Below are 12,232 nucleotides of genomic sequence, written 5' to 3'. Positions count from 1 at the left end.
GACACTTTAGTAAGGAGCAATTTAATAAATGTATTAATGCACGTTTATGCATTCATTCTCTAGGTCAAAAATAGGGACATAGATTGACTTGTGTGAAAAAAAAGGGCCACTTGGGAGGTATGTAATGTACTTGGGCCCTTGTGAAGGCCATCTGTACTGGACTAATCCCAGCAGGAGACAGGATTCCGAACTGCCCTCATTACTTGCTATTAGTGACTACCAAGCTATTTGCTTCTGGTGTTCTGCTCTCTGGACTGGTGTTCTGCTCTCTGGACTGGTGTTCTGCTCTCTGGACTGGTGTTCTGCTCTCTGGACTGGTGTTCTGCTCTCTGGACTGGTGTTCTGCTCTCTGGACTGGAGTTCTGCTCTCTGGACTGGAGTTCTGCTCTCTGGACTGGAGTTCTGCTCTCTGGACTGGAGTTCTGCTCTCTGGACTGGAGTTCTGCTCTCTGGACTGGTGTTCTGCACAGCTTTGATACCTTCCCTCCCTAAGTGCGGAAAACTCCCGGGTCAAATGGCGATCCCGGCTACTTCCGTAAACGTCCAAAAGAGGGTGTGGGCGCGCCTGCGCATAGGCGCTCTTTCCTACAGCAGTTGAGATCGCCCTGAGGTTAGTCACATGTTGGTATCATCACGTGACCGTACGTACGGGGACTCAGGGCAGCTGTGTGGTGTGTCGGCAGAGTGGGCGCTGTTACTAGTGCAGGAAACATGGACAAGCTGCGCAGGGTTCTGAACGGCCATGAAGATGAAGAGCGGGGGCTGACAGCGCAGGTACCGGCGGGCTAGTAGTCATTGTAACCTTACAGGTGCCATCTCAGCGTCCATATTGATGTAGTGGGCTGGAGAGCTTCCCCTCTGTGTGACGTGCCGCTCTGCGGGTTACCTGCTTTGGGAGATGGCTGCTGTTGTAACCTGTCAGTTCCACAGAGCCACCACAAAACTCCACTGGAAACCTATGAGACCGACCTAAAATTGGAATTTCTATGCGTTTGTTACCACCCCAAATATGTCAGTTCATATCTAAGGGTATTTTCACACTAGCGGTTAAAGTTTTCCGGTATTGAGTTCCGTCATAGGGGCTTAATACCGGATGCATTTTGAATAGAAAGCATTCCGTTCAGTATGCATCACGATGTCTAACGTTCCGTCCCCTTTACGGTATTTGGCCGGAGAAAATACCGCAGCATGCAGTAGTATTCCAAATGATCTCCGTTTGCACACGGATTTCCGGAACTGGCAGGCAGTTCCGGCAGCGGAGCTGCCTGACGGATTCTTCTAACGCTAGTGTGAAAGTACCCTTCTGGTCATTTACGTGGACTGATGGGGATGTACCAGAGGTGCTCGATAATTGCCGCCTCCTCAGCAGAGATCAAGCTGCAGTCGCCTCCGATGTCTGTGAAGCGATTGCTTGTCCCCATAGAGAATCATTGTTTCAGGATAGAAAATCCCACTCATACAGATTCAGACACATTCAACTTGAATGGGTTTGTGATCCACCTGCACCGCAAAAAAATAGTGCATGCATTACTTTTTTGCGGTGCGGAGGCACGGACAGGAACCCCACAGAAGCACTCCGTAGTGGTTCCGTACCTCCGTAAATGGCTCCGCATCCATGATGCGAGGTGCACATGGCCGCTGCCCGTATATTGCGGACCTGCTGTTTGCAGGCTGCAATACGGGGACGGCCGGGTAACAGCTGTGTGCAGGCAGCATCAAGCCTCATTCACACGTCAGTGATTGTGAGCCAAAACCAGGAGTGGATCCTACACAAACATAAGGTATAAGGGAAAGATCTGCACCTGTTCTGTATTTAGAGCCGCACCTGGTTTTGGCTCAAAATCACTGACCAAACACTGACGTGTGAATGAGGGTCCATTCTCACGTCCATATTTCTGGCTCAGCAATTTTGCGGAAAGGGTGCGGACCCATTCATTCCAATGAGACTGCAAAAGATGCTGACAGCACACTGTGTACTGTCCGCATCCGTTGTTCCATTCTGCAGTCCCGCAAAAAAGATCATGTCCTATTCTTGTCCATAATCTCCAAAAATAAAAATATGGCTCTCAGTAAATTGCAATACAATGACTATTTAAACACAGCATCTGTCAGCAGATTTGTACCTATGACACTGGCTGACATGTTACATGTGTGTTTGGCAGCTGAGGGCTTCTTGTCTCATGCCCGTATGTGCCCGCATTGCTGAGAAAAAGAATGTGTTAATATATGCAAATCAGCCTCTCGGAGCAACTGCTCTTCTCTCTCTGCACCTGCTGTACCCTCTGCACTTTAATTGACAAGGCGTGATGATGTTTTCACTGCCCGTCTCTGTCAAAGTGCAGAGAGAGAAGAGCCTCTAGGTGTAATAGTAACGCCCCCTTTGCTCCTTGATTTTCATTTGCATATATTAAAACATAACTTTTCTCAGCAATGCAGGCACACATGACCATGGGACCAACACAGATGCCTTCAGCTGCCAAGCGCACATGTAACAGGTAAGCCAGGTATACACAATAAAATGCTTTTATTGTGTAAAAGTAGCACAACGGAAGAAGAAACCTGTATAAAACTGTTAGGAATGTAATTGCACTGATTAGCAGAATAACGTCATTTTAAGAAGTGTAGTGTAAGGCCGAATGCACACGGCCGTGTTCCGCGGCCGAGAGCGGTCCGTGGTATGCCTGCCTGGATTCCTGTTCAGAGCAGGAGTGCACGGCGTCATTGGTTGCTATGACGCCGTGCGCTTCATGCCGCCGCTGCTGTACAGTAATACACTCGTATTGCATTTGGCTTAAGTCTCAGATGGCACCAGCTGGGCACAGCATAAGCACTGAAAAGCCATTGGGCGGTGTACAGCACACTGCGCATTGAAGGGGTATTCTGCCCACAGGATAGGGGATAACTGTTGGATCATCAAGGGTCCTACCGCTGGGACCCCCACAATCATGAGACCTCTGCAGCCCCCCTCAATGAACAGAGTGGCCAGTCGGCACTTCGCTATTTCTGGAATTCCCATAGAAATGAATGTGCGACGGGCTGCTCTGTACATTTCAGGTGGACTGCAGGGGTTACGGGGCCCCTATTTACTTCCTCTGTGGATAGATGATACATTACCCCCAGTGCCTCGAATACAGATGGTGCTCGTTCTCTTCTGAACCCTGCAGTGTGCCAGCAGTTTGTGCCCGCATAGGGGATGTTGGGGGAAAAATTATGGGACACAATTTGTGATGTTTTTTTCTTCTGTTACTGTTGTTAAAAATGAAAAATCTGGGGCTAAAGCAACATTTTATTGATTTTCCCCCTCAATGTGTTTGTAAATTCTGTGAAACGCCTGTTTGGTCAAAGCCGTCAGTACATTCTCTAAGTGGTGTCGTTTCCACAATGTCACTTCAGGGGTTTTTGGGTCCCTGAAGATGCCAGGGGTTTGGCGAACCATGTTGAAGGGCAGTGCATAAAGCAATTTTAATAGCAAGCTAGCCCTAGTGGTCCAAACAGCCACTGCTGTAGACCAAGACCTACAACAGAGTGGGGACCGGAGGAGGTAGTGCACGCCGTCTGCTGGTTCCCAGTTATTTCAGTTCAAGGGGTTCCCCGAGCTTTTAATATTGATGACCTATCAATATCGGATCGGCACCCCTGCCGATCAGCTGTGTGTGAATGTGCCGTCTCCTTCTCTCTTCCTGCTCGCTGCTGTATGTCTACGGCACGTGCACACTGCGCGCGGTCTCCTCATACAGCTGATCAGCGGGGGTCAGACCCCTGTCGATCTCATATTGATGACCTATCCTGAGGAAAGGTCATCCATATTAAAAGCCCGGGGAACCCCTTTAAGTTATATAATACACAGAGATGGCAAGCTGGGATTTTAATCCACAGAAAGATTTTAAGATGTTAAAATAAAAGTTTTATATCATGAACACATAATGTAGATGATTTTAGGGTACTGTCAGCCTAATAGACACCATGGCAAAGTGCCAGATCTTTTGCATAACTGATACCACCACATGTTGTACCATGTTGACTTGGAGACCTTTGGGTCCATGGTGTCTGTTGTTTTGAAGGGAAATTTGGAGCTGCATATTCATTTTTTAATTTGATAAGCCTCCCTGCGTTAGTTCTGAACAGAAGTGCTGACCGCAGTGCGTACCCTTTAGTTATGAAGGTCCACTCACACTTGGGTATGAAACGGCGCAGGTCATCACATCCTGTGCCATAGTTAGAATGGACAGCTACTGATTGTGCAGTATTTTTTATTGAACACTGTCTAGGAAGATAGATTTCCTTCCATTACAATATGGCACTTAAAGGGGTTGTCTAACTTCAATAAGTCGCATTTATCATGTAGAGAAAGTTAATACAAGCTACTTACTAATGTATTGTTATTGTCCATATTGCTTCCTTTGCTGGCTGGATTCATTTTACCATCACATTATGTACTGCTTGTTTCCATGGTTACAGACCACCCTGCAATCCAGCAGTGGTGACTGGTCGTGCTTGCACATTATGAAAAAGCGTCCGTCTCTCTGGCTAGTGCTTTTTTTTATATTGTGCAAGCACGACCACCACTGATGGATTGCGGGGTGGTCTGTAACCATGGAAACGAGCAGTGTATAATGTGATGGAAAAATAAATCCTGCCAGCAAAGGAAGCAACATGGACAATCAATACATTAGTAAGTGGGTTGTATTAACTTTCTCTACATGATAAATGCCACTTACGGAGGTGAGACATTCACACGTCCGTAGTGTATTGCAGATCCGCAATACACCCGGCCGGCACCCCCATAGAACTGCCTATTCTTGTCCGCTATTGCGGACAAGAATAGGACATATTCTATTTTTTTTCCGGTGCCACGGATTGGAAGATCTGGGGCGTGCTCCGGAAAGTGCTGTCCGCATCCATTCCTGCCCCATAGAGAATGAATGGGTCCGCACCTGTTCCGCAGAATTGCGGAACGGGTGCGGACGCATTCATGGACGTGTGAATGGACCCCCATGAGTGGTTATGACACAATTCAGTAAAAACAATGAGTTTGCATTATCTTCTCTTACTGTCTCCAGCATCCCAGTCATAAAACTGCTATGTGTAATCTGCTGAGTATTTTATTTTTGCATTTTTTTTTTTTTTTTTTTTTTTTATTTATTTATTTTTATTCTTGCTTGCCGAAGGATTGCCTTCTACTTCTGGACAGGTAAAGTTTCCAAATTATAAATGAGACCTACATATAACTGATAACTTTATAATGGTTTGCTTAAAAAATTATAATACATAATCATTTATCTGCATCTGTGTTATTAAAAGTGAAGCGCTCTGCATGTTCCATCTAATTTCAGCCTTTGGGATGTTTGGTTTATTCCTAGTTGACTTTGAACCTATCTTTAGAAGTTCTGTAACAGTTACGGTGGCCATACACATAGTGATTAGTGTTGAGCGAACTTCTGTTTTAAGTTTGCGTCTAAAGTTCGGCTTCCAGTTAGCGAAGAATTCCGAATTCCGTTGTGGTCCGTGGTAGCGGAATCAATAATTTCCGATTATTGATTCCGCTACCACGGACCACAACGGAATTCGGAATCCATATCGGGATTCTCCGCTAACCGGAAGCCGAACTTTAGACGCCGAACTTAAAACATAAGTTCGCTCAACACTAATAGTGATCTGTCCCTTTTCCTGACTCTTCATAAACACACATGCTCATTTCAGTGAGAAGCGGGGTTAATGATAAAAGCAGCTAAGAATCGCGATTAAAATAATAAGTCATACATTACCATGTCCCTCAAAACATGCAGGAAGTGACCGCTCATCCAGTGATTGGCTGATTAGTCACATCCAGGCTTCGGAAGAACGGCGGCGAGGATTGGCACGGTATCACTTATGTTATTATTTTGCACCATTCTGAGCCTGTTTTTAAAAAAAATTCTATTGGCCTGGACAACCCCTTTCAGCCACTTTCAGACTCTTTTGATAGTGGCACAGCTACCGTGGGGTGAAAAGAGCTTGTAATCCTACATGGCCATGTAGTTAGGGGAGAGTCGTGACCCCTCTGTCTTTAGATTGTTTGCCGTTTACCCCCCAAATTATTGAGCTTTGTGTCATGTGTAGGGGCACCATAACTGCAATGAACTTTTAAAACCGTAGTGCAAGAACAGGCCATTTACACATTTTTACTTCTTTATTTAAGGTTTTGGATTCCTCATCCCTAGGTTTTGGTACTCGAGTGAAATGGTTTGCAATATGCTTTGTTTCTGGAATTGCTCTTTCGATCCTGGTAAGTAAACACCCCCTTCTCAACCTACAATTAGTAGCAGAGATTTAATATTTTTTTTATGAAGTACCTGTCTGTACAATTTTTAAAGAAATGTAAAAAAAAATTTGGAGGGGGGGGGATCTAATAGGTTGAAAAATGCACCCCCCCCCCCCCCGCAATTAACATGAGGCTTCTGTTATGCAGGGCAAGTTGTATATTTATTTATTTTATAGCTCAGTTTCTGTTGTGTTCACTTTTTATTTTCTTAGCTGTGTGAGGGCTCATTTTTTGCTAGTCTATAGAATTTATGGTTCAATATCTTTTTATTGAGATATAAGATACGTGGTAGCATAAATCGAAAGAATGCTTCATGAAAATGACAATTTCGACAAGTATGAGGAGTAGATCCTCTAATGCAAACAAATTACAAAGCATGTAACAATATTTAGACCAGTTTTCTGAAATCTACATAGGTGGTCTCAAGGCTGATATTATCACTAATGAGAACCTAAGAGACCAAGAATATATTGAGAAAAAACACTTGGAGAAAAAAAAAAAAGGGGGGGCGGGGGGAAGTTGGTGGACAGACATGAATAGGGGTGCACCGAAATAAAAATTCTGGTCTGAAACCGAAAATTTAGGATGCCCTTGACCGAAAACCGAAGCCGAAACTGCCTTTTTGCCCAAATACTTTTAAAATACTTTTTTTTTAATGATTGGCGCTGTTATGGAGAGGGGGATCTGTGGGTGGCTCTGTTATGGAGAGGGGGATCTGTGGATGGCTCTGTTATGGAGAGGGGGATCTGTGGGTGGCGCTGTTATGGAGAGGGGGATCTGTGGGTGGCGCTGTTATGGAGAGGGGGATCTGTGGGTGGCGCTGTTATGGAGAGGGGGATCTGTGGGTGGCGCTGTTATGGAGAGGGGGATCTGTGGGTGGCGCTGTTATGGAGAGGGGGATCTGTGGGTGGCGCTGTTATGGAGAGGGGGATCTGTGGGTGGCGCTGTTATGGAGAGGGGGATCTGTGGGTGGCGCTGTTATGGAGAGGGGGATCTGTGGGTGGCGCTGTTATGGAGAGGGGGATCTGTGGGTGGCGCTGTTATGGAGAGGGGGATCTGTGGGTGGCGCTGTTATGGAGAGGGGGATCTGTGGGTGGCGCTGTTATGGAGAGGGGGATCTGTGGGTGGCGCTGTTATGGAGAGGGGGATCTGTGGGTGGCGCTGTTATGGAGAGGGGGATCTGTGGGTGGCGCTGTTATGGAGAGGGGGATCTGTGGGTGGCGCTGTTATGGAGAGGGGGATCTGTGGGTGGCGCTGTTATGGAGAGGGGGATCTGTGGGTGGCGCTGTTATGGAGAGGGGGATCTGTGGGTGGCGCTGTTATGGAGAGGGGGATCTGTGGGTGGCGCTGTTATGGAGAGGGGGATCTGTGGGTGGCGCTGTTATGGAGAGGGGGATCTGTGGGTGGCGCTGTTATGGAGAGGGGGGGATATGTGCACTGTTATGGGCATAACAGTGCACAGATCCCCCCTCCCCATAGCAGTGCCATAGACCGATCCCCCTACCCATAACAGCTCGGCCCTGCTGCTCACAGCATCACTCACTGCATCTTTATTTTACCTTACAATCGTGACGCTCCAGTAAGAACTCTGCAGGCAGAGCGGAGGGCGGCGTAACGTCACTTACTCACGTGACGCACCTGCTCCACCCACTTTATGAATGAAGGAGGCGGAGCAGGCGCGTCACGTGAGTAAGTGACGTTACGCCGCCCTCCGCTCTGCCTGCAGAGTTCTTACTGGAGCGTCACGATTGTAAGGTAAAATAAAGATGCAGTAAACCGCCCGCCCGCAGATGGTGGGTGACAAATCCCACACCCCATATTTTCGGCCGATATGTAACAATATCGGCCGAAATGGATTAGGTACATTTTCGGCCGCCGAAATTTCGGTGCACCCCTAGACATGAACAAAGGGAAAAGAAGGGGGGGGGGGGGGGAGAGAGGCGGGAAAAAGCTAGAGCATCAACCAGGTATTATTACAAGGCACCGGAAGATACATTGCCAGTATTTAACCAACTCGAGAAAGCTGTTGAGGAGCGAAATTGATCCCAAGGTTCCCAAACCCGCAAAAAGGCTGGAAGTATATTACGGTCAGTAGCGCCCAGTTCTTCCATGTGGACCAGGAAATCAAGCGCCGTGACCCAATGGACTCTCTGTAAACTCTCGGTCGATCTCCATCTGCGGGGAATGATCTGTTTCATGGCCAGGACAAACAATCTCAATGAACCCTTTTTGACCTGGGAAATTCGGCCAGGGAAAATTGACAAAAGAGCTATAGCAGAAGATGCTTGTGCATTAGATCTGTAAATGTGTCCCACCAAATATGACACATTGTACCCACATCTGAAGAGCATCTCCAGCACGTGTCTGATACTGAAGGGTAGAACTGATGTAGTTTAACCGGGGTCCTATACCATCTGGTGAGAACCTTATAATTAAGTTCTTGTAGGTTGCAGGAAACCATCAGAGCATGTGAAAAAAGTAAGGACCTCTTCCACTGCTCAACGGTAAACTCGCATCCCAATTCCACTTCCCAATCAATCATGAATTTTAAGTTTGGTGTGGGAGGGGTCAGCGGCAGTAACTCCAGGCTCCTCTGTGTTCAGCATGGCATATACCGTAGAAATAGCGTGTCTAGACGAGATGTTCGCAACACACATTTTCTCAAAATTTGTTAGCGAAGGGCATGACTAATCCAGTTATCAGGGAATTGACAAAACTGCGAAGTTGTAGATAAAGAAACCACTGTCCCGGGGCAGAGGGGATAAAGTGTGAGAGGTCCCTCAAGGGCAATATACCCTTTTGATTGCATAGGTCTTTCAAACATATTGAGAGCTCACTCTCAGGTCTGAGGGCTGGTATTTGTTTGAGGCTTGATGGTAACTTTGGATGCTCTGTTAGGATAGTGAGGGGGCCTGGTAAATTTGCAAGATGGAGTTTTGTGGTGAATCTGTTCCACGTTCTAGCTAGCGAGAATAGAAGTAAGTCTGATTGTGAGTGAGGAAACTGGTACATGACATTCCGCGGCAGCCAAAATATACCTTTCGCCAGATGGGGGGTTAATTTGTGTTCAATTTCCACCCATAATTTTGAGGAGCAATTGTGGTGTAGGTCTAAGATATACAGGTCATGATCGTGGCTCTGTAGTATGTGAGGAGATTAGGTAGGCCCGTTCCCCCTGCGTTTTTAGATCGGGTCAATAAAGTTAAGTCTAGCCCTGGAGTTTTGCCAGATGAAGCGTGATATTAGACTTTTGAGTCGGCTGAAGTAATTGAGGGGTACACCACAGGGGATTGTTTGAAATATATATGAGACAAGGCAAAATGTCCATCTTGATGGCATTGATTTTACCAAACCATGATATGTAAAGTGGTGACCATTTTTGAAGGTCCGCTTCTATAGATCTAATAATTGGGTTGGTAATTCAATTTGAAAAGGAGAGAGAGATTTGCTGGGATATGAACACCCAGGTGTTTGATAGACTGAGTGGCCCACTGAAAGGAAAATGAGTCCTTGAGAGAAGCGGCCTCCCGTTGTGGAAGTGTGATATTCAGCATTTCTGACTTCTGAATATTAACTTTAAAGTTGCTAAGGCGGCTGAAGAGCTCGAATTCTTTGAGAACAGATGGTAGGCCAATTCTCAGGTAGTCTATAGAATTTATTCCACTTTGGGAAACATGGGACAGTTTGATGCTTTTTTTAAATTCAATTATTGTTATTCAATATATATATATATATATATATATATATATATATATATATATATATATATATATATATTTTTTATTCAATTATTTTGATATGCTTATTTCAGAAGAAAAATTCTGATTCCTTGAGAGAAGCAGTGCACATTCTTTGTTTAATGTCTTCTTGTATCCCTATGGTTCCTTGGAGCCAGTTCCATTCTACTCTCCCCCAGAAATTAATCCTCGTCATTTAGGATCTGGATCAAAAATTTCTGGATATAAAGAAAGGCAGAGTCTGAACTGGTGGATAGACCCACAGAACCTACAACAAGGGGTTTGCTGGAGCCTAAATCCTTATGTTCTAGTAACAATGGATGCTGGCAAAAGAGGTTGGGGTCCAGGTCCAAGACCTCTATTTCCAGACCTATTGGTCCCAGCAGATCAGCAACAGACCTTCGAATTACAGATATCATCTAAAAGCGGTTATGTTTCACCTGTAAGAGTGCCTCCAGATGTTCAAAGGCCGCCGCCTGCATATCTAATATATTGGACAACAAGACAATAGTGTCCTTATTAAAACATCAGGGAGAAACAAAATATCCTCTCCTACACTCCCTGAGGGAAGAGATCCTCAGATGGTCAGAACAAGCAGTACTCTCCCTGGCTGTAGTTGACATAAAAGGCTTACTGAACCAAGCTGTGGATTTCCTCAGCAGAAGCCCCATGCTGCAAGGAAGAATGTCAAACTTCCTTTTTATTCACTAAATCCTAGGGATAGACCACATGCATTGGCTGGAGGCCCTAGCCCAAAAGTGGAGCATTAGGTTAGCTGATACATTCCCACCCTTTCCTGTCATCTCCATGCTTCTAAGGCCTCATGCACACGAACGTATGTATTTTGCGGTCCACAAAAAACACGGATGACGTCCGTGTGCATTCTGTATATTGCGGAAAGGAACAGCTGGCCCCTTATAGAACAGTACTATCCTTGTCCGTAATGCGGACAATAATAGGACATGTTCTATTTTTTTGCGAAATGGAAATATGGACATGCGGAATGCACACGGAGTAACTTCTGTTTTTTTTGTGGACCCATTGAAATAAATGGTTCCGTATACGGTCCAAAAAAAGAACAGACACTGAATGAAAATACGTTCGTGTGCATAAAGCCTAAAGAAGATTCAGACCGATTTAGTGTAAGTACTTTATTTTCCCCAAAACTAAGCTAAAACCCAAATACTAAAACCTTTGGCTCCGTTGGGTCTTGTTTTTCTACTGGCAAGAAAAGCTCTTCCTGTTCAGGGTCCTCTACAACATCCAGAGGTGTACAGACTAAGGCCCCTTTCACACGGGCGAGTATTCTGCGCGGATGCGATGCGGGAGGTGAACGCATTGCACCCGCACTGAATACCGACCCATTCATTTCTATGGGGCTGTTCACATGAGCGGTGATTTTCACGCATCACTTGTGCGTTGCGTGAAAATCGCAGCATGCTCCTCTTTGTGCGTTTTTCACGTAACTCAGGCCCCATAGAAATGAATGGGGTTGCGTGAAAATCGCAAGCATCCGCAGGCAAGTGCGGATGCGGTGCGATTTTCACGCACGGTTGCTAAGAGACGATCGGGATGGAGACCCGATCATTATTATTTTCCCTTATAAAAAAAAAAAATATGAATATTTGTTGCCATCTGGTTTTAACTAGCAGATAACATTTTTCGTGACACTTCTCTGTGGGATTTAAGTGGATCTGTACAGAATTTGTAAGCCTCTATCTGAATCATTAGAAGTAGTCTGAGGCCTTTATCAATGAAAATGGCTTTCTTTAGTTGCCAATGGCTTGAAGAATAGGAGGACTAGAGACTAATCCTTAAATTAGACCCAGTTTTCCTACCCAAGGTTTCTTCAACTTTTCAATGTGGTAAAGAGCGAATCCTTTTTGTTCCTTCTACAGAAATCAGCAGGAGGAACTTTCACACCCTGGATGTTTGGTGATAGTTATAAATTATCAAGAATCAACTGTTGTACTGAGAAAGGACTCTATTCTTTGTTTAGTTTGCAGGAAGAAATAAAGGGGAAAAAAGTTTCAAAAGACACTTTGGCAAGATGGATAAAATACATAGGACAGACGAACAATCAGGATACTGATTGTCCTTTTAAAAGCTAGTCCATTCTACCAAAGCAATGGCCGCTTCTTGGGCTAAGAGTTGAGGCCTCTATTGAGCATATCTGCAGGGCAGTCACTTGGTC

At 45.5% G+C, this 12,232-nt stretch overlaps 1 protein-coding gene across 2 annotated transcripts in view; it reads left to right on the top strand.

Moving 5' to 3' along the window:
- SFT2D1 (SFT2 domain containing 1) overlaps window positions 1-12,232 on the top strand; it is a 97,452-nt gene that overhangs the window by 29,135 nt on the left and 56,085 nt on the right. The window contains exons 1-2 of one of the 2 annotated variants that reach the window (XM_040429295.1): window positions 623-774; window positions 6,179-6,265. In XM_040429295.1, coding sequence (XP_040285229.1) covers window positions 712-774; window positions 6,179-6,265 — 150 coding nt within the window. In that variant the 5' untranslated portion in view covers window positions 623-711. Of the gene's footprint in view, window positions 1-622; window positions 775-6,178; window positions 6,266-12,232 lie in introns of those variants that run through there. The other variant, XM_040429296.1, reaches the window with a different exon arrangement.

This window comes from Bufo bufo, chromosome 4 (assembly GCF_905171765.1).
Source record: "Bufo bufo chromosome 4, aBufBuf1.1, whole genome shotgun sequence".
Lineage (NCBI taxonomy): Eukaryota > Metazoa > Chordata > Amphibia > Anura > Bufonidae > Bufo > Bufo bufo.
This window is presented reverse-complemented; position numbering and strand designations above follow the sequence as displayed.